This window comes from Drosophila ananassae, chromosome 2R (genome assembly GCF_017639315.1).
Source record: "Drosophila ananassae strain 14024-0371.13 chromosome 2R, ASM1763931v2, whole genome shotgun sequence".
NCBI lineage: Eukaryota > Metazoa > Arthropoda > Insecta > Diptera > Drosophilidae > Drosophila > Drosophila ananassae.
Genome location: NC_057928.1, coordinates 4,725,110 through 4,752,261, shown reverse-complemented (window position 1 = coordinate 4,752,261; position 27,152 = coordinate 4,725,110). Strand labels below are relative to the sequence as shown.

General features: G+C 43.4%; 1 protein-coding gene across 7 annotated transcripts in view; it reads right to left on the bottom strand.

Moving 5' to 3' along the window:
- The window catches only part of LOC6506099, a 152,394-nt gene that overhangs the window by 85,187 nt on the left and 40,055 nt on the right, over positions 1-27,152 (bottom strand). For 5 of the 7 annotated variants that reach the window (XM_044714742.1, XM_044714739.1, XM_044714740.1 and 2 more), the window contains one exon: positions 17,558-17,887. In XM_044714742.1, the coding sequence (XP_044570677.1) occupies positions 17,558-17,887 (330 nt within the window). Of the gene's footprint in view, positions 1-17,557; positions 17,888-23,868; positions 24,037-27,152 lie in introns of those variants that run through there. The other 2 variants (XM_044714741.1, XR_004310858.2) reach the window with 1 other exon arrangement.

The following is a 27,152-nucleotide window of genomic DNA, read 5'->3' as shown; positions in this document are numbered from 1 at the left end:
AATAGTTTCCACAGAGTCTAAAAAGTTTTCCGGGGAATCTGTCGCCTCCTGCCCCCTGATCCTGCTCCTCCCGCCTGCCCCGTCGGCCACCCGCTTCCGCCTGCTGCCATGCGAATAGCAAACAAGCCTTTGTTACACGAGAAGCCCTAGACACATGGTAAACATGTCAAATTGACGGCATGTGAAGTGAAAGCGTCGGCAGCCGGCCCCGATGACAAAAGGCCCGATGGTCGGCCATGCCCACTCCCCCTGTTCCGAGTTTTTGTAACCCATTTTCACCACTCACCTCCACGTCCCTCATTCCGGGTGTGAATTATTAAAAGTCGCAGCACAAAAGCTAAAATTAGCAGCCGGGCTCGAGACAGGCGCTGCTAACTTATTTCACTTTCAGCCGGTATCCTCGTCCTCGTCCGAGTCCTAGCGCCCTCTTCGTCCTCCTCGGCCACCACATCACCATCGAAATCCTCATCATCTCCGCCGTGATTATCGCTTTCGCTCGCAGCGCGCCTCGACGCCCCATGTCCTTTCACTTGTCACTCATTCGCATAAACAGTTAATTATGCATAATATGCATTTTGCTGTCATGTCGTGCAATTTTTACCCCTTTGGTCCCAGCACTTTTGTCGCCCGCCACGGCCATCCACTTTTGTTCTTGTTGCTGCTTTTGTTGCTTCTGCTGCTGGTTGTGCTGTCGCGCTCGTCGCGGTAATGTTTTTAAATGCGCTCGTTTGTGTGGGTGCTGCCGCTGCTGCCGGCTGCTTCTGCCGCTGCCGCTGCTGCTGCCGGGCGTCAGTATCTGGATGTGTGCTTGCAATTACTGTGTTTGTGTGCTTTGCGGTGGGTTGGTTAATTGACAGCCGGTAATTTTATGTGCGGGGCATTGGGGCAGGACGGCAGCAGGACGATAGTTGAAGGAGTTGCGACTTAATTAGAAGCGAGCAGCGAACAAAGGGCTGCGGCAATGCGATTAGTAGGACCGATAATCGAACCGCCTCCACCGTATTACCCGGAGCGCAAGATCTCACTCAGAGCGCTGTGTTGCGAGTTGCCAGTGCGTCGGAATTTCCCGCAAAAAGACTATTGGAATTTTCGATTTTCACAAGGGCGGGGCGCATCGATTGTATTAGCATAAAATTCACTTTGCCATTCCAGATACTGGCAATTTTAGCAATCGCTGCTTCCAACAACTACTACACACTCTCGAGTGTACTGGTCAGGTTCAGACAGGGGGGGGTCTACACATGTGAAGATGGGGAACAAGAGTCGGAGAGGGTGGCCAGACCCAACCCCCTGGAGACATGTCGAGTGTAACGAGTAAGTTAATAAGGAAGAGGAAACGCATAAAAAACGGTTCTATTGAATTTAAATGCCCGGCCACTTGAGACAAAACTCGGCGTCGTCCAGACTACGGGTACAAGCCAGTTTCCTGTACTCCCTCGTGCGAGCCATCCTGGAAATATGCATTTTGGTAGTTTACGAGTTGGGCGGGCGGATCTGGTATTTCCATATCCAGGTTCCGGTCGGTTGGGTCCGACTGACATTACGTGAAAGTAGGTTGTTAATATGCGTTGACGGGTCAGCGGATCGGACTAGGCTAGGCTGTCCGTCCGAAAAGCTCTTTTCCAAAGTTCCTGCCGCTGCAACTCAATGAGTCAACCCCAATTAGAAGAACGTCAAAGTAAAAATGTACTCGCATATTAAGCGGCCGCCACTTCCACTTTCAACGCGCTGGGCGGCCAATCAAGAACGGCCCTAAGTCAAGGTCCTTCCCTCCCAGCCGGCGCCTTTCGGGCTATTCATTAAGTGTCGGAAAGTTTTGCCTTTTGGACATCGCTCGGCATGTTCAGTTTCGGAGCTCTATTTTTTTTCAATTTGCATACATCGAGAGGCGAAGTTTCCGCTCCCATGAAAAGCCAATGAAAGCCAAAGAAGAGATGCTTGAATAGCTCCCACATGGAACTCAGCTCAACCTTGCCTGGACAATGCCGAGGCTAGAGTGCCTGGGTGTGTGCTGTGTGCTGGTGTCTATTGTAGGAATGACTGAAGAGACATTGAATTAAATTTATTTCAAAACGCCATGCAAAGTCTCCGAAACTAAACTTTTCCTGCAGTCCACACGGTCCGTCCACACACTTTCACCGTTCTCAGCCCGTTTCCGCTCTTGGCCAACAGCAAAAGTTGGCCCTTGGGTTAGAGGTTTGGTCAGGACTCATCTTTGCCGTTAATCCAGCATGAGTATTTGGATATTTTACGCATCTTTCCTTTGACATTTTTTAACTATGCTTGCTTACTTTTCAGTTGTGTGAACTAAATTAAGTTGACTACTTTAATTGGATTTCGGAGGCATATTAATTTTGACGAAACCAAAAATGCAAGGAAACCACCGAAGCTACAGATAGAAACACTCTATGTTTTGAGCACAAAAGCTACACATGTTAAACAGAAAAGGTCCTCTTTAGAGTGTCTTAATGAGCCTGGCGGTTTTAGCGGACAGTTCTTTATTCCACCAGTCTGTCGGTGAAAACTATGAGATAAAGCAAACATTCTTCAGAGAAACCAAGGACTGACTATCAAACAGCATTGAGAATTCACAGGAGGAAGGACCACAAGTACCAGGGTCTGGATTGAGCCAAAGGAGGAAATAAAACAATACATTTATATATATGTTGCATAATTTGGAGCTTTTTCCGACTTAGTACCTTTCCTCGCACTCTCACATACGCCCGCCTGCGGGCAGATCCTGGAGATCCTTTTGCGTCAACTTAACAGGGTAGAAAATATCCAAGGCAACAATAAGAACAATAGTTCCTTTGGGAGCAAAAGGCAAATGGAGCTTACCCACTCCGCCACTCAGACACACGCATGCAAATCCTTTTGCCTGGCGGCAGCTGCGCTTTTTCTCCTCCTGTTGCTGGCTATTCCTTCAGTTCTACCTTTTTGTGCCGTGGCGTTTTATTTTATTTCCTCGACGCCTTTTGTAAGCGTCTCTTGGCCTCGGCTCGAGCCACGCCTTAGCGCCTGCTTTTTAAATTTTTTATTCCTTCCATCGCATACGCACACACATGTGTGGCTCACAAAGGGGAAGGGATAACATTTTTACATATTTTCTCTACATTTAAAAAAATAATTTTGCCGCCCTCCCGCCTTGGCTTTACTTTGCTCTTCCCGCTAACTTGAAACGGAATTCAAATGTATTTTTAAATGCGGAGGATGCGGTGTCCTCACTTTTGTACCCCTGCCCTGTGGGTGGGGTGGGGCTGTGCGGTACAGGGGTGGGGAGGGAGGGGAGTCTTTGCCAGCAGTCGACAAGGCCCAGACAAAGAAATGGCAAAATGCAGAGGAAGAAGAGACAATCACTAAAGCAACATCTCTTTCGTGGTTGCGGCCGTCTTCGCCTTTGCCTGGCGAAGGATAGCTATAGCTTTCATGAATGCTGTGTAAATGTAATCGCGCCGAGCAGAGTGATATAAAAATGTATGTGCGAGCTACGAAATTGCAAAATTCCAGGCGACTATAGACAGAAGGTCCCACATTGAAATGCGATAACATTTTTATACCCTTGCAGAGGGTTTTATAATTTTGGTCAAAAGTGTGCAACGCAGTGAAGGAGACATCTCCGACCCTATAAAGTATATATATTCTTGATCAGGATCACCTCCTGAGTCGATATGAGCATGTCCGTCTGTCCGTCTGTCCGTCTGTCCGTTTCTACGCAAACTAGTCTCTCAGTTAGCTATCGAGTTGAAACTTTGCACACACCCTTCTTTCCTTTGCAGGCAGTATATAAGTCGGAACGGCCGGGATCGGTCGACTATATCCTATAGCTGCCATATAACTGATTGATCGGAAATGCCATAACTTTAGTGTTTTTTAAGTTAGAGGGTTGGGACTTTCCACACATGTTATATTTGACCAAAATATCTTGTGTACAAAATTTCATAAGGATCGGCCGACTATATCCTATAGCTGTCATACAACGATCGGAATTGGCATAACTTTGGTGTTTTTTTTTTTTTTTTGTTAGAAAGATGGGACTTGGTACAGATTCTATTTTGGACAAAATAATCTGATTTGCCAAATTTCATTAGGATCGGCCGACTATATACGATCTTCTATATATCTAATAATATAAGATGCGTGGCGCCACCTAGCGGACTGCGACTGAACTGCAAGGGTATATCAACTTCGGCTCCGCCCGAAGTTAGCTTTCCTTTCTTGTTTTATAGGGAAAAATGGACGGACTGGTCAATGATCTCAATACCCGTTGATTTCGCCAAAATTTTCCCTTCATCTTGACAAATCCGATTTCCCATTTTCATCGGTGTCCCTATTTCCCATGTGGAGGAATAAAATTATGGCTTAAATCCTTTCTAGAGTGAAAACTAAACATGTAGGGATGGCTTGTTAAGGAGTTTCTCGACTATATGATACGTGGTACTTTTCTCTTCCACTCTGTGCCATTTCTCTCTACAAAGGGTGTTTATTTTAATTTAAGGAACTTTTAACAAAATACATTTTTCAAACACAAGGTTTTTGCATACTTTTGCGTGCACTGAAAGAAGACAGTAAAAAAGCAGAATTTTGCGCGGTTCCCACTGCATACGTACAGCCCACCTCCCGTCCAACCGACCGAGGGACGCTGCCGCGTAACGTACGGCTCGAATCGCGGGAATAGATCCGAGACAGATAAGCGAGGAATAGGAGAAAGATATTACGAGGAAGGGTGTTGCATAGATAAGGCGGTTAATATAAGCGATTTAAGATTGTTAGTAGAGCAAAGTGATAAGATGTGGTAGAGACCATTGTAGTCCGAACATAATACCCTGAACGGATCGTGTTGGGCATATGTCGAACTACAATGGCTGAGGAGTAGAGGACGAAAGTTTCTGGTCCTTCTACTAGGAATGTTAAAATTTAAACGTGTTAGTAAATGCTGGCTGTCTATATTTCCATAAATAAGATTATATAGAAACATGACACCCAGCATCGTTCTACGATTTGTTAATGATGGTAAGTTGATTAGTAAAAGTCTACTATGATAAGAGGGGAGGTAAAGATTTGCATCCCAATTAAGTCCCCTAAGAGCAAAAGTAAGGAAGTTTTTTTGTACAGATTCAATGTGATCTTGGTGTACTCCATATTGAGGACTCCAGACACACGATCCATACTCTAGAATCGGACGGACCAGTGATGTATATAACGTTTTAGTTATGTACGGGTCATTAAATTCTTTTGACCATCTTTTAATAAAACCAAGCACACCCATGGCTTTATTAACCATGGTAGATACATGGTCGGTAAATTTAAGTTTCAAATCTAATAGGACACCTAGATCGTTAACCTGAGTTGATCGTTCTAAGGCGTTCCCATAGAGAAAGTACATAGCCTGGTGAGGACTAGATCGGTAAAAAGACATAAGTTTACATTTCGATCCATTAAGCTTTAGGTTATTTGCTAAACACCAATTTTGAAGTTTATCCAAATCGGATTGAAGTCTAGACTGGGCGCTAGTGAATTTATACTGAAGGCATAGCTTAACGTCATCAGCGTACATAAGTACAAGTGAATTAGTTAAGGCAAGGGGCAAGTCGTTAATAAACAAAGTAAAGAGTAGGGGTCCAAGATGGCTTCCTTGGGGCACCCCCGATGTGGCGCGGACTAAACGCGAGGTAACATCTTTAAAGAAAACACGTTGGGTTCTCCCTGATAAGTAGCTCGAAATCCACATAAGAAGATCAGTTGGGAATCCCAAAAGACTGAGTTTACTTATAAGAAGCGAATGGTTAACAGAGTCAAATGCTTTACTGAAGTCAGTGTATATGACGTCTGTTTGTAAGCCATTCCGGAAGCCATCCGTGATAAAAGATGTTAGCTCCAATAAGTTGGTAGTGGTGGAGCGGCGCTTCATGAAGCCATGCTGGCACGGAGTTATTATTGAACTACATAGGTGTTGCAAATGTGGAGTGATAAGTTTTTCAAAAAGCTTTGGAATTGCTGACAATTTAGAGATGCCTCTATAATTAGCAGCGTCGGATTTTTTCCCTTTTTTATGCAGCGGAATAATGAAGGATTCCTTCCACATAAGGGGAAAGATCGAAGTTTCCAGCGATAGATTAAAGAGTTTAACAAGCGGTTTGCACAGTGCCTCGGCGCAGTACTTCAGAACACAGCCTGGTACTCCATCAGGGCCTGGCGAATACACGGGCTTAATCTTAAGAAGATCCGATAACACACCACTTTGATCGAAAGATGGGCAAAATATAAGGTTGGCTGATTGGATATTATAAGTGTAAGGCTGAGCTAAGCTGCTGCTAGGTGAATAGGTAGTTTGAAAAAACTGTGCAAAGAGATCGGCCATCGCCTGATCGGTGTTCGCAGAAGAGTTCTCAAACGTAAGCAGTGGGGGAAAAGATACATGTTTACGCTTAGTGTTTACGAAGTTATAAAACTGCTTCGGATCCTGAGTAAACTGAATCCTGCAGCGGCGAATATAACTCCTATAACATTCTGCGTTATGCACGGTGAAATTAGACCGAGCTACTAAGTATCTTGAATAACTAACTGTACAGCCAGATAATCTATGTTTGTTTAATAGTCTACTCATACTATTCTTTAAATTTATAAGGTGCCTTGTATACCAAGGCGGATTCGTTGAAGCGGACGGATATTTCCACGGCACGCAAACGTCGAAAAATATGTTCAAAGTGTAATAAAATTTTTGTAATGCAATGTTTATATCCTCGCATGCCAGTAAATCAGACCAATCAAATTCCAAAATTAACTTATTTAATTTCATAAAGTCAGCCTTACGAAAGAAACGAACTTTCTGGGATTTAACTGTAGACTTAAGGTCAAAAAAGTAGTTATTTTCGATTGAAACCTCAAGAGTGGGATGATATGGATCCTCAGGGTTAGAAAGGGGCAAAGTTCTGGAAAGAGTAATTCCATCAGGATCAGAAACGAAGCATAAGTCCAACAGCCGACCTAAAGAATTTCTGACGTGGTTAATTTGCCCGAGTGACATGTCAAACATGCCCTCAGGGAAGTCATGGTGGGAGTTAAGCTGTAAAGACGGTGAATTATCAACATTGGACCACATAAGTTCTGGGATATTAAAGTCACCCAGAGCTATCAGCTGGTCACCATCAGACAGACGGTCGAAAACCAAACGAATAGCGGACAAATGTTGCCAGTATGTTGGCGGTTCGGACGAAGGTGGTATGTACGAACAGGTAACATACAAAGATTGATCGGACAAAGTGATTTTTATGCAAAGAAATTCAATGTCACCAAACTCTTGTGATTTTACCTCTTCAGAAGCGAATTTGGAGTCTACAGAAATTAGCACTCCTCCTCCCCTTCGCAAGGTTCTATCACATCTAAAAGTGGTGTACCTACTAGGAAAAACTTCGGAGCTTAAGATCTCCGGCTTTAACCAAGTTTCTGTAAATACAATAATATGGGATGCAAAAAAAGAACTATCAGAATACAGTTTGGGAAGTTTACTACGTAACCCTCTTGTATTCTGATAGGTAAGTGTTAATGAAGACATTAGTTTTTTGAGATTGAGGAAGATGAGGTGGAAGGTTGATCAGTGGCCTTAACATGTGGGAGTTTTACACCCACAGGTTTGGTTATCTTTTTTTTCACCGTACTTGGCTGATGTTCTTGGACGAAAATGTTCTCTGGCCAAAAGCTGGCGGAACAGATCGTCTTGAACATCTGCAAGGGCACACGTATTTTGAAAGATGACGTGTGCCTGGTGTAAGAATATTTGAACTTTGTAATATCCACTTTATGTCGGCTTTTGCTTTGGCTTTGATGTAAGCCGAGATATCAATCTCCGAAGTATCAGGGGCAAGCCGGGAAACAAAAATGTGTTTTGATGGTGGAATCACCTCCAAGGGTTTTGGTGCCGCCGTAACTAATACTGCGGCATCAGTGCGTACCGGGGGTCCGGACGGTTTATTACCCTGTTTGGTGACTGTTACAGGAGTTTGAATTATTGGGTCTGGGATCACTTGAAGCGATGCCACAGAGGACATATCGGACAATTGCTCATTCAGTCCAAGACATTCGGAAGCCGAATTTTTCTCAGGTCCGGCCCTTGGGGTGGCCAGAGATATAAGCGGCTGCATAGTTGTCGGCTGAGCAGGCTGAAGATTATTCGACCCGAGCACATCACTAAAAGCGGATTTCTTACGCTTTGGAGACTCATTTAGTAGTTGAAGACTACTAAACTGTGTATCAAGCGCACAGAGTTGGTCATTGATTTTTCGAAAACCACTAATCAACTCCTTGAAACCGCTTTTAGTCTGCCTCATGAACGACCTCATTTCGTCCTGAACAGCACGACAACCGTCACAGCAAAAGTGGAGTCCAGACCTACGCGAGATTGCATCCGACACTGAGGCCGTGAACCCGGCACACTTAGCGTGTAACACGTTCTCACAGAGCCAGCAATGGATGGTAGGCTGGGAAGACGAGATTGTCTTATTGCAAGACTTTAATGCACAGACCAATTTAAAATCCATAATTATTAAAAAAATTTAAATAATTAATTTATAAAAAATTATTTAAAATTAAATAATTAATTTATTAAAAATTATTAAAAATTAAATAATTAATTTATTAAAAATTATTTAAAAAAATTAATAATTAATTTAAGAATATTATTTGATTTATTAATGAGGAACCTTGAACCACTGTACCAAGGAAACGAAAGGGGGCGATTAAAGAGAGCAGTTAGTGCAAGTTAGCAAGATTTAAAGAAATAGAGATAAGAATCTCTATTGAGCGAGAGTAGAAGCAAAAGAATAGCAACAACACCGTTGGAGATGAAGAAGCAGAGCAGGGCTATGTTTGGAAAGTAAATTAAACAAATTAATATTTTTACCTCCAAATATATCACTGCACACGCGAAGCGATACGGATCTACGAAATTGTAATTTGTTTTTATAAATGTAAATGTAAAGAAAATAAACACCGATTGTTTATAGCTTATTGCAAGTTTTACAAAAACGTAGTGCGCACAAAAAAAACACGTCCGTCCGCTTTAAGATAAAGAGAGGAAGTGAAGAATAAGAAATCTATTACTCGTCTTCCTATACAGATGCATAAATAAGGATACTATATAATAATACGCGCAAACTCTGGACTCTAGTGTTAGATTGTCGCTGCAGATAGTCTGACATATGGGCGGGCTGTTGATGCTGATCAAGAATATATACTATATGGCCTTCGACATCATTATAGATTCGCACAAATACAATGCACCATTGTACCCTCGCAATAAAATCTATCCTTGTAGTTAGTTATCAAACAGGGCGTATGAGTAATATGATTATTCTAATGACTCTGCAGAAGAAGTTCTGTGTAGTTCTGTGTTCAGAAGTTCTGTGTATAATCTACTAGGGCTTGTTTGTAGCATGTACTTGAAAACTCTAACTCTTCTCAAGGGTCTAAAGGCAAAAATTTTTCTTTGATTTCCAATTACATTGAACCTAGTCAAATTAATCATTTTACTATTGGAAATATCATTCAAATAAAAATTAAAACAAAGTTACATCCGATAAACATATCAATAAAAAAAATTAAAATGGTCTTTAGTAGTTAGTAAGTTTGTTTAAAGTGAACATTTTTTCTTCAGGTGCAAAAAGTGAATTTTAGTTTTAAATTATTAAACAAAATGTAAAATTCAAATAAATTAAATGAGCTTAGAGTTATTCAGAGACATATCGCTCACCTTTGGGACAGTCAATTTCATTGTACATTTAGTTGGGGTTGAGTTAGAAATGTTGAGGCGCTATCGATTTTACGTTGCGAAGGTTTAATTGTTAATTACTTTAGTGGCGTTGATAATTAATAGCTTGCTGCTGGCGCACTTAAAAGTTGATTAGTTTTCGGTGTTTGGCGTTTATCGATTCGTTTATTCGGTATACATTTGCTGGCAATTATTCGGCAATGGCTGCCATCCACGCATCTTTGTTTACCGCTCCAACAGACCAACTCGCATAAATATGCCAATCGCTAGGCAGGAAGAGAGCGGACAACTCGAATTTTGGCAGATATTCGCGTTGCGCCGTCGGCTGTTTGGCACAACACTAGTGTTGTTTTAGTTTTGAAGTATTTGGCCGCCAAGCAGTGTCAGATTCTGCGGCTGTCTAACTGCCTCTTCCTCACTGCCAGAGGCGGATTGTTTTATTATGGAAACTTAATTTGTTCGCAGTACGTTGTGCGTCAATTTAATTTACACTGATTGTTTAGTTATTTAGCTGCATCGGATTCTTGAGTTCTCGATTTGAGCACATCATTCGGGAAATGAATTGTCAAGATTGCGGACTATCCTATATAACTTGTTGGCTAACGTGGGACTCCACTTATCAGCTGTTCCACTTGGCCAGCACAGTGAGTTCCAGTGGCCACATGCTGGCGAACTTGTTACACACACTTGCACATTCGTACTGTTTTTGGCGCCAAAAATATGATAATTGCCTCTGTTTTCACACTTCACGACAGCAGACGAACTCGAATCAGCCTTGCAAAGTCAGCACAGGTCCTCAAAGAATCCGAAGTGTCCTGGCTGGATAGGCTGACCAAACTGCAGTTTAGTTCGACGGCCGTGCCGAAAACAAAAATTAACGCAAATTGCATACACACGACCCGACGAGCCAGCGACTACGGCGGAGCAGGTCCTGATTGTGCGGATGCGGATGCCGATTCCGGTGCAGATGCCGATGGCGATGGCGATGTCGATGTCGGAGCTGATGTCGGAGTCGATGGCTAAGGCAATGAGCGGCAGAAAAAGCAACTCATTGTTGCGCTTGCCACATTGAATGCGTTGCGTTTTACGGCGGCGTTAGCCAGATGCGACGATGCGACTACCGGCCGCATCGTCAGCTCCTGCGTTCACTACACGCCGTAGATACACGCACACCAGCGCAATGCACCCACACACATGCACACGCGAGCGGGACATTGGCGGTGTCGTCGGTAGATGAGCAACAGTCCTTACCGAAGCAGGGAGCGCCAGAAAGAACGAACTTACGTACCGCGTCCTGTTCTCGTCGGCATGTCGGACTCTCGTCGGCGCTCTCCACTCTAGTTCGGCCAGCTGGCGAATCGGCCGGATGCTTTGCCACAATTAATGTTATGCAAGCACGAAATAGCGGCGCAGCGCCTCAAAGTATGCAGCCCGAGAATAGCAGCCGTCGGGCCTGGCGTCTGCGTCGCAGCAGCCGTAAGGAGCGGAGTCTCTCTCAGATGGACTCCTCTTTTGGAGCTTTCGAGAAGCTCAAGAGTCTAGAGCTATAGGGAAGCTCTTACCCCTCTAGGTTATTTTGCGATAGGAGCACAACACTGTTTCCTAACAGCGGCCGAAAGCTTTTGAGCTGTTGGTGAAACTTGGAAGCTTCCGGTGGAGTCGCCAATTACAACAATGAAATTGAATGCAGACATATTTAACAGATTGCTAACAGGTCAGTTGCACGTTTTCATAATCAGAACACCGTGGATAGTTGCTTAAATTCCTAAGTAAATAACCAGTTAAAGTAAACTATAGAAAAGTTTATGGTTTTCGAAAGAGACCACTTTTGTAGTTTTAGAGTCTCTCTATCCTACCCATGTTAAGCCAGTAACGGCATATCTAACATTCACTTAACACAAAGCTCTAAGGACCTTAACATACTAGCCAGGGGTAGTTACATTATCTACTACCCCTGATTGAAAGGAGAAAAGCAACTTGACGAATCTTTCTCCTTTTTAAGGGGGTGAAGGGGTAGTTTCAGATAAGCAGTGAGTCCAAAACCAGAAAACAGAGCTGTTATGCATTTGGGGTAAAAACTGAGAGCATTGATTTTGAAAATGCGAGCCGTGTTAACTTTTAAAGTTAATTCAGACATAAATCATGGGTAAATCATGGGTTCGGTTCTCAGACATAAATTAAAATGTAACCATTTGGGTATGACTTACATCTGTTATTAAGCTGCAATAGCCTGAGTACGAAATACTATCAGACTCCCGACTTTAGGAACTCCAGCTTTTCAACAACACCAGCCAGAGCTGAGCTTTAGCCGAGGGGAAAACGGAACTATCGCCCGTTTTATAACCGAAACTTGCACCATAAAATACACTATAACAAAGTGGGCTCTGAACTATGTACATTTGATTCTTTTTAGCGGAGCGCCTGGAGTCCTAAGGTCTGGGGAGGTGGTGATGTGGGACTGCTGCTTACCTGAGTACCACATTGGGTCAAGTCCATCCCCTTGCACACTTAGCACATTTCTTTCTTCGGAGACTTAATTTCCTAGCTTCGCCTTCGCCCAACACTTTTATGGTATTCATGACCCTTGGAGTTCCCGCTCGGCTGAGCTGTGCGCCTTTCCACATTTTCGCAGGTTGCCGCCGTGTGAGCAGCTCACGTATAAATATTTTACGACGTCCTTCAGTCATTTACTTTTATTGCAATATTTGCTCACTCAACGTTTATGATGATCATTTTAAGCCATTTTTATGGCCAGATGCTGCTCTTGCTGCTCTGCATGAATCACAGTCAGAACAGAGGACTGAAGGTAAGGACATGTGAGTGCCCTGTGCCCTGAGTGCTTTGCCGGAGGGAAGACCGCCAACGCTGCTAAATATTGGCTTACCTTCGGCCCTTCCCCACATTGCTGGCGCCACTAGGCTACTTGGCTGCTCTTTATATAAATGGCTCATTAAATGCTGGCATCGTTTTCACCAGTCGAGGGTCAAAAGCGCAAATTGGCCAGGTGTGCTTCTGTGCCCCGGGATGCGTGGGGGGAGGGTGGGCGGTCTTCCCCTTTGTTGCATGCTTAAAGTATATCAGCCGTAAGGATTCTAATTTGGTCACAACACTATCTGGCAACTTCTCGGATCGTTTGAGCTGCTGGCCACGTAATGAGCGACAACTTTCGCACTTGCACGTGCTCTGTCGGGTCGTAACTATGTCAACTTTTTCGACGGAACTACTGCCCAAGAACTGACAGTAGCCAGGCCCGAAAAGTGTGCTCAAGTTTTCGATTACTCTGCTTTAGCCGAGAGCTCTGCCTCAGCATCTCATCCCTGCGAAGTGGCAAGGTGGGAGGCGAAAAGTGCACTTAATTTGACTTAAATCGATACGAAGTCAGCTTGAATTTCATTTGCAAAGTGAAGTGACTGAAGAGTGGATTGAAGCACAGACCCAGTTATAAGTTATAATGGCCTGACCACAACTTCCCACTTGACAATGACCAAAAGACATGCTCAAGTGCTTCAGCAGCAGCAGTTAAAAGCAAAATTTTGTCGTCTCAATGGAGATTGAAAACTCACTTTGTGCAGGTGCATCTCTCCGCCCTCTCACTCGATCAAGGCCCGCCCCTTTGTCCAGAGTTTCATGTACTTGAGATGGCCAAATTACAGTTGCAGTTGCACAACATTCAAGGCATTCACTTAGGCGCACTCAGGCACTTAGAGCTAAAGTCACTTTCGGGTTATCAATAACCATCTAGGGCCGGCCAGCACACCGCCACTTGCGGAGCGGCAACTTTTCTATGGCCGCCCGTTTGGCGGGCACTTTGGCAGCAGCGCCTACGAGGCGCCTGCAGTTTTTGTCTATTACCTTTAGTGCATCAAACTGTCATTTTGTTTGGGCGGCGGCGGCATGTGCGCCACGCTCCAGCAAACTTTGCAAAAACGCTGCAAAGTAACACACGATTGGATATGGCTGCGGTTGAGCGAGAAAGCCTGAAAACTTTGAGAAAGTTTGGCCAAAAGAAATCCGGTTTTGTTTCTAATTCAATTTTTCAAGAAACTTTGACCCGAGCATTCGTTCTCGAGGAAAGAGGTCTTCGAATTGTCCAGAACATCATGAAGTTCCGATGCGAATGCCGACGAAACAATTATCCAATTTTAATCAATTGGACATTTTCGAAAAATTAAGCAAAGTCGGAAGTTCGGTGTACTCCCAAATGCAAAGTTCGCTCCTTCCGCTCCCCCTGTTGTCGCCTTTCCCTGGACAGGACAAGAGGACAACAGGGCAACAACAGTTGCAATTGCAGTCACAGGTCCTTCGAACCCGTACAGAAAATTGTACAGAACACAGTCCATTGCACACATCGGCAATGACAATGACAAGTACATGGGCATAATAAAGTCTTAGAATTTATTTTTATGTGCATATAATGGAGGGCTGCAACCCCTCGCACGCACAATCACACATGGAACTCCCCCAGAGACGCGTCCATCTGACAATACGGAACATTTTATGAGACCGGAGAAAACACAGTCTGCAATTGGAAACAAGCACCAGGTCTAGGCCGAGATAGTCGCTCTAACACATTGCCCGGACTTCACCTCGTGACCAATTCGGTTTGACCATGGCATAGTCCGCATCGAATTTTCGAATTTTGCCAATATTTGCGTAGTCATTTGGAGATAATCCTAATTGAGAATCTCGGCGTTGAACTTGGGGGTTGTCGTTTGTTGACTTGCCAGTGCTGACCCGGGCTGTACACTCCCACTCGAATCTATTTCGTTGATGTAGCGGAAGCGGGGGATATATCCAAATAAAACTGGAGTACACTAAGAAAAGAGGAAAATCTGCCTTTCCATTGCTTAACTCAAGAGATGGCTCTTGAATCTTCTGTCTTTAGTGATTTCGCATCCCCGCCTCTTCCGTCAAATGAAAATCAAATAAAGACGAGCCTTGACCGCTTCCACCCCATCTGCCAGTCATCCGCCACAAATTAATAGAAGCCTTCAATACGGGGCCAAAGAAAACATAAATAAACTTTTTGTTTTGGATTTTGTAAAATGACCATTTCCATCAAGTCTCAGGCTTCAACCCCCAGAGTCACGGCTCTGAATTATCACTGGTAAGAAAATATTTACACAGGCGAAGGGTTCGAGGGCCACGGCCCAGACTGACAAGTGTTGGCCGACCCGAACGATTCGGGAAGCCGAATGTCGGATCTAAAAAGGATTACTTATCGCATATTTTGACATAAGTTAAGTTCATCAGTGAAATACGAGAGTCAATTGTTCCGTTCTGTTGTGACCGGACGGGGCAAGTGGGGGTGGGGGCGTAAGCCAATGTCAGACAGCCGGACGTACGGACGGACGATGGGTCGGTTGTGATAAGCTGAATGTCCATCCCGATCCACCCTGACTGTTCCATTGTTTTAGGCCCCCTTCCGACCGGCGTTATTTGCATTTGGCTTTGTTTGTATTTGCAGTGAAATCAAAACACTACGAGCAGAAAGAGCCGAAGAGCCAGGACGAATGTAAAATTGGCAAATACCTATTGAACAATTGACAGTTTAGGGGCTGTTCCGGCAAAGAGACCGGCAATTGACGGGCAGCATTTGGACATATGCGAAAGGGACTGTCCTTTCTTTGATTACGTGCAATTTGAGCGTTCAATAATGCCAAGACTTTGGAAGAGCTGAACAGGATTTATTGCCGTCCTCAGTTTTGGACCTTCAGTCTAATTTTTATAGTCAATAAACAAAAAACCATTCATGGTGTCCAGAATTCCCCTTTAATACCAAAGTTGTGCAGGCTAGGCTTCCAATCTTGCGACCATATTCTGTTTTCTATCCACAACTTTAAGGCACTTAAAATGGGTTTACTCCCTGATCTATGCTGATATCCTTGGGCGGAAACAGCCAGCCCCGAGCCCCATTCAAGTCGAAACAAAACACAACAGAGTCGGCACCGAGCAAACAACTCCGGCCATACTCTTGAGGCGTCTTTCCCTACGCGGACGACACAACATGGATGGAGACTGCTCTTGCTCATCCACAGCCGCGCCTGGTTGTAAAGATATAAAATCAAACAACTGCAACAACAGATACAAGGAAAGGAAGCAGCCAGGACATGAGACAGGACAGACGGCGGCTGCGTCCTGCGTCCTCGTTCTCTGAGCTGTCAGCTGCAGCAGCCGCGATTTGTAGAGCCACAAGGATAATCACACTTTTAATCGTGATTTAAGTTTATGGCGCTGGGCGCTCGTTTAGTTTCCTGTTACTTGCTACTTGTTACAGCATCTCCCAACGATGCATCTCCCAGCGTCTGGCAGGATTTTTTCAATCCCCTTAGCATGGCTTTATCAGCCTCTCCTCTTCGTTGGCGTGGTCGGGTCGGGGCAAAGAAGCCTGTTGCCTGTTAGGGCTGCGCTTTCATTTTTATATTTTTAATGATTTTTATTGCATAACTGGCGGCGTCTGAACAAACTACGACCATTCAGTGGCCCGGCCAAGCAATTGCACTTTGCCACATTTTATGGCCACCCCAGTAGGAAAGCCGACAACAAGCGCAGCAACCCAGAGTCATGATTCGACGTTAGTTCGGGGAGAGGAGAGCGGCCGGGAGTTGCAGGAACGAGCACCAAGTCGAAGAGTCAAACATCCGATTATTAGATACTGTTGGCTTAACAGTGATGACTTAATTCCACCTGGATAACCGTGTACGCATGTAGCCGTGCACATAGTTTCCCCGCTGATCTCACCTGGCGCTGGCCTCGTCCTCAGCCAAGTCCGGTCCCATAAATCTCAGGAACACTCCCGTTTCTCAAGCCCTTCTCTGTGCAATTTGTTGCTAAACAAAGTCTCATTTACCTCTAGCTTGGCCGGTCTGGCCCTTGGACCGTTTACTTTTACAAATTATAAACACTCACATAAATTTCACTTACTGCTGCCGCACAGGGTGCCGAGTTGCTCGTGCCTTGTCCTAGGACACAGACTGAAGATGGATCTGAGCTATGAGCTCCGAGCACCTTTTTGTAAGCCGTAATTAGAAGGGAGGCTAGACTGCTGGCCAACTCCAGCAGCAGGGAGGGATTGGAACGGGAATTGGCCATTTCAAATGCAAATTGCGTGCAAATTATGGCAACCGGGCTGCCCTCCGTGCAGACCTCTCCCAATTTGGCAGAGCCCTTATTTTTCAATCTTGGCAATGGAAAGTGCAAGCAAGGATATAAGCCAGTGAATCGCAGAAAGTTATGATTTTAATTGCTGGGATCCTGATTTGATTGAGATCCAGAACAGTGTTTATATACAAAAGAAATTCTTAGTTTGAATCTATGCAAAAACGAACAACTTTTATTATAAGTTTCGAGGTTAAATTACTGGGAAATAAAAATCCTTCCGGCAGATACAGGATACAGTATTCATTGTCTCGCCAATATAAACATGAATGGTTGTCAATGCAAAAAAACATAAATTTGTGTCAAAAGTTTTAAAATAGTTGTCGTCGCTTATTAGGGAAAATGTTCAAGGAAAACATTGAATCTTTAGAAACCATTTTTATGATTCTTCAAAATAAATAAATAAAAATTTACTTTATTCCGATATAAGGAATTATTTCATATCTTGTTTAGTTAGCCATTATACTTTTTTTTCGAAATATCGATCGATGGAGGTGATACTACCTATTTCATGATCAGATTTCATGATCAGATGATCAAATGATCAGATAGACAGGCTTTTTTTAATATACAATATATATTTAATTATGCAAGAGTACCGTGAGTTAGGGTTTATATATGAATAAAAGTACCCACCGTTATTATGAGTTAGAAAAGCGTTATCGGCTTCCGAAGAGGATGATCCCTGGAGCTCGTTGTTGGCGTTCGAGGAGGATGACGAGTTGGAAAAGTCGTACGGATGGGTCAGACTGTTGCTCCCAGTCGCCGAGGCAGCCAGGGCCTTGAACAAGTGGGCTGTTCGCTGCTGCTGTGTCTGCTGCGTTTGTTGCTGTTGCTGTTGCTGCGGCGGAATATACGGATTGTTGTAGATATTGCGAGTGTCATTCGACGGCGGCAGGTTGTACTGTTGCTGCTGAAGCGTGTTATTGGCACTTAGACCGTTCACCGTAAAATGCCGTGATTTGGCTGGAAAGAAAGCAGAAGGCAAGCGTTAAAAAGGTTGGCTTTCCAGCTGAGGTGGAACAAATGAAAGTTGTTTGAAAGAACGCAAACTTTTTCCGTGTCACGGCAGTTGATGCCTTCTCCACCGGCTTTGGACCGTCCACCTCCTCACCACCCCCACCTCTTCCCACGCCTAATTGCATGCATTGAAATATGCAAATTAGTGTGTGGGTACTTGTGAGGCTGGGTGCGCTTCAATTAAAGCATTTGCGTTGTCAACTTGCAAGGGTTTGGGGTTTTCACTTTTGCTCCGTTCATCTCGACGCCTATTGTTGCCTTTCTCATATGAATTATGCATGGCAATACCAAAAACAACAACTCGCACCCCTCCCACACATTCCCACTGTTTTGTGCGGAAATAATGTTGACGCGGAAGCTGTGATAATGAAGCGGGCAAAAAGCAAAGTGTCGCCTCGGCCTCAGCTTCAGAATTTGTTCCTGTCCAACCCTTTCCACAGCCCCAGCTCCACCCGCAGCCCCCACCCGCTCCAGCTTCCCCCGCTAGCCACAAAAAAAATTATGGTAACCCTTTCAATTTTCCACAAGCAACCCGTTCGGAAAAGTTTCTCCTTTGCCGGATGCTGCTGCGGCTGCTGTTGCTACTGCTTTTTGCATATTAATTATGCATGTTTTGGTTGGTGTGAAGGCATCAACACATTGTTTGAATTTTAAGCAACACAAACGACAAAATTAGGGTAAACTGTGGACGGACTGCGGGGGGCGGGCGTCGCGCTCCTTCCGCGAGTTTCCTGTCGGTTGGCTTTGGCGCTGATTTGTTCGGCGTTTGGTTCCGAACTGTGTAAATATCAAGTGCAAAAGATAACGAGCTAATAACTCTGTTAATTTGTCCCATCGCATGTGAGTTGTTAAAGCGGTATGACTTAAAGGATGACATCAGGAAGAAGTCTTGAACCACCTTTACTTCATATTTTAGGCTTTAGTTTGTGCAACTTGATCCTAGTAGTGTGTTCACGCCGCCTTAGGCACCTTTATCCCACACACTTTTGTACACATATGGCTCAATTAACTTTGCTTAGTATGAACCCTTTCCATTCCACGGGCCGGTCCTAACAGGACGGAGATAAGCCCCAAGTCAATTTCCGGGCGATCAAAATTTCAGGGCCAGCAAGCGCCGCGGTTTAAAAAGCAATGGCCATAAATTTTCACTAGAACGAATTTATTGGTAAATCTCCATCGCACGCGGCTTTATGACACACAGACTACACACATTTCGCCCACAGGCCGACTGGATTGATGCCGGGAATATCTGCGCCGCGTCTTAATGTCAATAAAAAGCACATTCGGCCACCCAGCCACTTTCGGCGGAGAATGGGGGACGTTAGAATCGTTTTGCGAGGAAATAATGACGGAAAATCGCATAATTCGATGAGGCAGAAAGGGTTCCACATCGGACTGGGCCGGGTCGCAGATGAAGTACGACGAAGACAAAAATGGGGGGAAATAGGGCTGGAGGAACCAACGCTCAAATGGCCTGATTTAGAAGACGCTTGGGGCGACTAACTCCGCAGAGGCATCAAAATATTAGCATCAACAAAGGAATAAAGCATTTGCTCTTTATGTGGCGAAAGGAAAACTAGCGACAACAAAAACAAAATAAATGTACAAAAATTGTGTGGCAATAAAATTTGCGTAAATAGTCCAATTTGCATTGAATGTTTCCCTTATTTATGTGGCTCTTGCGCAATCAGGCAATGCCGAAAATGGGGCGGGTGGCGACTGGGAATTGGAATCTGGGGGTGTGTTGCTAGTTGGGACTTTGGATTCCGTCGAAGCGCTGCTCCTGTTGGGCGCTTTGTTGCGGAAGTGTAAATTTGCCAAATTTTGTGAAAAGAAAAAATTGGCGTTGAAAATGGCTGGAAAAAGTGAAATGCCAATATCCTAAGGGGATTGGGATCAGGAAGACCTCTCTTTGAGTATTGATTATTTTTGCTGCGTCTATTCGATGTGGAACTTACGAATTTATGGACTGAGTTATCTCACGATTTGGTGAGAAGTTTTTTTTTAAATAATCGTAAGAAAATTATAAAATCTTTTACTAAAATTTATTAAAAATTGAATCTTACAGTTATTTTAATAGTCAAAATTTATTTTATTTTTTTATTGAGTCTAAATTCATTCATCTCATACTTTGTAACTTTTTAAATAAATTGTAAACTTATAGAAATGGCTCAGGAACTTTTATTGCTTATAACTAGCATTCTGCTTTTCGGAAAAACATTCCAGAGGGGGCATATCTTAGAGCTTTAAGTTTCCAAGAACGTAGGAAGAGTGGCCATGGGGGATTATGTAATCTTGCGCAATTCGCGTAATTAATTCAGCCACCAATCAATCGAAGTTCCCTTTGTTTCGCTGCCAACTTTAGCCAGACGAAAGCACTCGAAACTTTTTACTTACAATGCCCCCAATCAGGTCTCCACCAACAACAACGCGCACAATTAACAATCGATGCAGCCAATTAACAATTAACAGAAAGTTTCTGGGGTAAAAGTTTCAAACAAAATGAAGCTCAGTGAGGAGGAAAAGTTTTTAAACCGATTTACCCATAATACATTTAAAAAATAAATTCCCAATTCCTCATACATTTTGTATGCGTTCCGAAATAAATTCCAAGGGCAGGACATCGATTGATCCTCATTAATAATTGATTTCGGGGTAATGGATGCCTAAGACCCTCACGTGCACGAACTTATTGAAGGCGACTAATAATAGTAACACGTTCATAAATTGGTTTAAATTAGACATTCAAATTGGAGCAATTATGGAAAACAAACGGTGTTACGGTGTTTTGAATGTCCGTTTAGAAGGTCCTGTCATTTGCAATGCCCTCTATAGACTTCTCCCCCGGCTCGACGCATTAGCACTGCTTGAAAATCCGACAATCGGGTTGATCCCCGAAGAACTTGAACAGATGTCGTGGCATTTGAAATTCACAAAACTAAAAGCAAATGTTGAGTGTGGAATCCCAAATTCTAAGTGCGAAACCCTGTGACTCATCCAGGGCATCCTAGGGTGGGGGCTGCACCCACAAGGTGTCCTTGTCCTGTTGTCTCTCCGATGCCAATGACAGTTGGCTGTGTCACCCGCGAATTCTCTGTGGCAGGGAAAATCCGCACAGCTGAGCTGAAGAAGGCATGGAGTTTTCTGCGTGAATAATTCCGGCGCAGACCGTCGGCTTCGAGGTGAATGACGGAAGAAGGCGGCTGGGCCCCGGCAGCACCGGCAGTCCCGTCAGCCTCTAATGCATTTGCATAATTCCCATCGGGCTGGGGTGGGGTCGAGAGGGTTGAAAGCACTTGACTCGAACGACCAGGCCTTAAACCTAAGCCAAATATCAATTACAATCGCGCAATGTGAACAACTTTGGCAAAGGATCGAGGACAACACAACAAGCAAATTAATTGAAATCGATGCAAATGCCCAAAACAGGACACGAAGGACCCGGCTTAAGGGTTGCTGTGCTCTGTTTCCGCATTTTTCAATTTCTATAGGCATTTGCAATTGTCGGCGGCTTAAGTCGCACCCCTGTCCCTTGTCCCCAGTCCATTGGCTCCTGTCCCTTGTATCCGGCCCCTGCCCGACTTCGCCACAATTGTTATCAAACATGTCAAAGCAATGCAAACAATTGGTCTGGTTTTCATTTATCAGCGCTTGCCCAATCAGTTTCTATTTTTTTTACTAGTGCGCTTGATCTATGGATTCGATTTTGCGGTTTACTGAGCACCAGTAGCGGGAAGATAACGCTCCTGCAGAGGCAGCTCATCCGTTCGCAGCATTTGTAAATTCGCAGCAGTGTTATGTTAATGAGTTCGTCAGCTTCCATTCGATGGGTCTGCAGGGAATCACGGTAAGTCATGGTGAGTCCCTGAGCATGTGTCACAAATAAATGTCACATTTTCAAGCATCTGTTTTTTGAAAAACTATGTAATTTTCAGCGTTTATCATTTACGGAATTGAAGTGGCGATTTTTGTCACATGGACGGACACGGATGTATCAACTAGCTAAATTTAAAGTCAAAACTTTAATTTAAAAAATTTTAGCAATTAAATTGTTTTATTTTAGAGAGGTTTAAAAATGTCTCCTCATTATTTATTTATATGCAGGCAGGAATAGAGATAAGCTTGGAACTAAGATAACACGATTTGTATCTCCTAATAATCCCCTGCACTTCATTTCAACAGGAAACACAATCCCAAAGCTTTTTCAGTTTTTGCATAAAGACTAGATAGGAAAACTCACTTGGGAAGGAAAGCATATCTGGAATTTTCAAAAAAAATACAATGCACCACCAAAAATTTAATTAAGACAACAGGTTGTATAATTGACAAGGAAATAATATAAGTATATATGAGGATATATGAGAAAACACAATCCATTCAAAATTCAAATGTTATAATCAGAGCTCTGTACTTTTTTCACAAGCAATAATACGTGCCGTTTTCCTTCCGCCATTAAATAGATGCTTAGCTGTGTTTAATAACTGTGCTGTGTGCTTTCGAATAAAAGGAAACATTTTTAGATGCTAATGACCATAGTCATTATTGTTGACAACTTCTGCCTCTGTCAGCCGCACAGCAGCCGCCCAATGACATATTCAACTCATTAAACGAACTGCCGCCAATAGTCAACATAATGGAAGAGAATTCGACTAAATACCCCAGAAAGGGAGAGCAGCCTCGGCGGCGACCGGATGTATTTGCCAGGCTAATAATAAACACCCAACCGAAAAAAAACGTAAGAAAAAACCGAGTCCGGGCAAATGATGAATGCGCGAGTGCGAGAACAATGGCCACAATGCGTAACAGGATCAAAAATCAGCAAAAGGAGAAGCCGGCAGGGGGACCGTTCATTAAAAGTGCGTCTCGTCTGACACGGGGTGCGGATTGCGGATTGCCGACTGTGGACTGCGGACTGCAAGCCCAGGAAAACTACCCCGGAGCGTAGATCAAAGCGAGCTACCACAGCCACTGCCATTAACATGACCGGGACTCGTACACTTTTTACGGCACCGTAGTGCCGCGTTGAAACTTATTACAAAGTTGACATTGTGTCAAACACGATGTAACGAGTGAGGTGGTGCGGCAGAAAGGGCCGCGGGGCGTGGGGCGAGTCAAGGCCACACCTTTCGGTAATTCCATTCCAATCCAAATCGCAGTCCCGAGTCCTGTGGAGCGTCGTGCGGTCCGCAGTCGCAATTATTGCGTTAGAATTGTCAACACCCCCGTGGAGTAAAGGCACTGCAAACGCAAGAGGAGGTGGTGTAGTGGTGGTCAGAATCGAAATACTCCAGGGGTTACTCCGAATCCGCTCCGGTGCCCGGCCCGAAATCATTTTGGACGTGTGGCAATGTGTGTTTGCAACGCGTCGGGTGTCGATTGTTGCAATAACATGGCCCCGGGCGCAGATTTGCGCTGTAACGATGATGACACGTCGTCTACCGGGCTACTGTCCAGTGACTCTGATGGGGCATCGGAAATGGGCGAACTGAGTCGTTACTTTCACTGTTACACATTGGCTGTGCTTCTAAGCGGCTCTTAGCACCCACTGGAATTTATGACCTGTTTGCTTTGATGAGAAGCGAAGAGTATGATGGCCACATCAAATCGAACCGGTAAAGAGTTTGGTGGCTAAATGGGCCGAGTTACAATCAGAAGAGGAACTAAGACATAGATAATCAAGAGCTATTGGTTTAATTACTGGCAATATACTGTTTTGGGTAGATGTAATTCAAAGTGTTAACATTAGGCTCGACTTAAGAAAGGATTTTAAATCAAAAATTTAATTCAAAACACTATCCTCGTTAACATTATAACATTTATAATTTATATTATTTGAACCCAGCTTAATCCATCATTTATGAAAAAAAAATCTTATAAAATAAATGTAAAAACTTTGACCACAAGATCTCAACTTTTAAGACACTTACTCATAACGATTTTCCCCATTATTTCGAGCTCCCAAAGACAAGTTTTATTTTTTTTTTGGTTACACTACACACAAAATAAAAGGACGGGCACGTTGTTACAAATTAAAAAACTACGGCCGATTAGTATCAGCTGGGGCCCAGTTCTGGTTTAAGTTATCGATCAGCTGGATCAAAGAATTCAATCCAATGTTATTGTCGTAATACAGCTGTTTTCATTCGCCGAGCTTTAGTGCTCGCTTGCAGAATAGAAACAACTTTATTTATAGTTGCTAAAAAAAATGCTAATTTAAAAGAATAGCTATTTAATGCTCTATTTTAAAATACATTTTTTGATCCAAATTATCTAAAGATTCAAAGAAATAGAGGTTGTCATAATTAAAACAAAAATAATTATAATAGTTAATAAATAACGGAATGTGTATTTTACATTGTAATATTTATTAATTTTTTAAAAGTATAGAATTTCGCCAAGCTATATTTCCGATAAGAGGAAAACGTTGTAAATTGGATTCAGAAATACATATTGAAAAAGTCATAACGATAGTTTTTTATTTTAAGCTTACCAAATAACGGTTTCAATATAAAAACTCCAAAAGCAATCAGAAAAGTATGCAATATGTTTATACCAACAAACACTACTGGAGGACCAAAATTAGTCGACTTATTAGACACCAAATTTTAGAAAAATTTTTCGAGCATTGAATATTATGCAAATATGTATTTGAATATAAGAAAAAGATGTCCTTGAGTTTAACCTTTGAATCAAACGTTATTATTGATGTAATATTGTTTATTATACCCTTGCAGAGGGTATTATAATTTTGGTCAAAAGTGTGCAACGCAGTGAAGGAGACATCTCCGACCCTATAAAGTATATATATTCTTGATCAGGATCACCTCCTGAGTCGATATGAGCATGTCCGTCTGTCCGTTTCTAAGCAAACTAGTCTCTCAGTTTTCTAGCTATAGAGTTGAGACTTTGCACACACCCTTCTTTCCTTTGCAGGCAGTATATAAGTCGGAACGCCCGGGATCGGGCGTCAATATCCTACAGCTGCCATATACCTGATTGATCGGAAATGCCATAACTTTGTTGTTTTCCAAGTTAGAAGGATGGGAGTTTCAATGGGTTCCTCTTTTGGCAAAATAATTCGATTTGCCAAATTTCATAAGGGATATGCGATCCGCTATATATCTAATAATATAAGATGCGTGGCGCCACCTAGCGGACTGCGACTCAACTGCAAGGGTATATCAACATCGGCTTCGCTCGAAGTTCGCTTTCCTTTCTTGTTTTTACAATCTTTTCATGGACTGTTCTTATGTGAATGATATTTTATACATTACAAGAATAGTCAATTACGATTTGCGGAATTTCATATTTGAATAATATATAAAAGTATTTTTCAAACGATTATAACAAAAATGAAACATTTTTTAGTAGTCTTACGCTGTTTAACTAATAAAACGCGTTTTTTACACTATTTTTTATGATTTCTTTAATATATTATATAACATATGAATACATCCCGTAGACTTCTCCGACAGCGCATAACAATTTAGGTGGGTCCTCGGAGGAGAGATGAAAGGACTTCGAAATTAAAGTGCAAGTGAATGGGCAGAAAGCTCCCTGGGAAAGGGAAAGACCCGGTCAATTAATCTGATTTATTGGTTTTCAAAACAGATTGGAGAGGCGTAGCAGGAAAAAACCACAATATGAGTAAAAAGATCCGACTGCAATCGTTTTTCTGTCCCAAAGTTGTCATGGTATTTGTGGCCATATGGCCAGAATGCCCGCTGCTCGATGCCTCACGGCTAACTATGGCTACGAAATCCATCACAAGTGGTGGACGCATTCCTCTTCCGATGGCACAAAGCGTGGAAGGATTAAGCCGCCACAGGGACGATGCCGGGCACTACGCCCGATGGTCATCGGCCATTTGTCGCTCGTTTAGTTGAGTTGTGCGACAAAAATAGAATAAATGGCACAGATAATAGAAAAAATGGACAGCTGGATGGTGCGGGAAGAGCATAAACCGCGACCCTTGCCAGCAGCCACGTCCCGAGCCTGCTGTTCCTGGTAATCCGACGATTAATTAAAAACGTTGTCCTTCGCAAAGGGTTTAAAATTGAAATTGATTGCCGTCGCAGCTCACTTCAGCTTATGCAAAGTTTTCTACGCTCCTCTCGCCTTGCCCTTCGCTCCTCCCGAGGCTCGCATAGAAGCCTCGCTTTTTCTAAGCTAAATAACAATAAATATAAATACAATCGCAGCTATTACTGGCTGAATACCCTGGGGAGCCGAAAGTCATCAGCGACAAAACAGATTCATTGTCATCATCACCTGAGGGGGCAGAAACACCGCTTAACAAGCTTTCGCGAACTCCCTGGGGATAGTTGCCCAGTTTGGCTTTGGATATGAGTTTGGACTTGAAAGACAGAAGCTAAGCCGAGAAGCAAAGTAAACCCGAAACGCATGAGGGAAATCAGAGAAATTCATTTATAAAAGTTTACAAATTATGCGAGCAATTGCCGCAGAGTATTTGTTCTAATAAGGAAAACTTGGGTATCCTCGGCAGGATAAATATGGAAACACCGAAGATGCAGAACGGGAAGGAATTTCACATGGAAATCACAGAACTACCCCTGGCACATTGGCTCACTCCGTAGGATTTTTCCATAGGAATCGACGGCAGAGCAGCGTTACTTTCTCATATCAATTAGTAACACGCGAGTACACTTGATTCATTAGCGTGATAATTATGACCAGACCGCGTAGCCTGGGCAGGCTGATGGGAACTTGACAGTTTTAGAGTGAACTTTCCCACGAGGAGCATCGAAGACCAAGCAGGAGTCAAAGCTACGCATACTACTGCGACGGTAGAAAGGTAGAAAGCAGAATGGCCAAAAATAATGCCAACAATTTCGAGAAAGCCGAAGAATTAAAGCTCCGGGACGAGCGTTGCTGAGGCGAAAGGGAATCGGCAAAGTCAACTGCCGCGACAACAAATTGTCTTCAGGTGAAGAGGACTTATGGTAGGGACATTACGAAAGGGACTATCCGGAAAGCCTCACACCACGCAGCAATAAAGAGAATCCTTTCAGCAGGGAACCTTTTTAATTGGACAACAAAAGAGAGATGGTGCTGAACCTGAGATTCCTTTGCAGCAAAGAATTCGAATATGGCTCAGACAGAAGCAGGGCAGCCAACTGTCAATCGAAAAAAGAAAGCCATCAACACAACAAAGACATGAAAAGGAAGTTGTTTAAAGCATAAAAGGCAT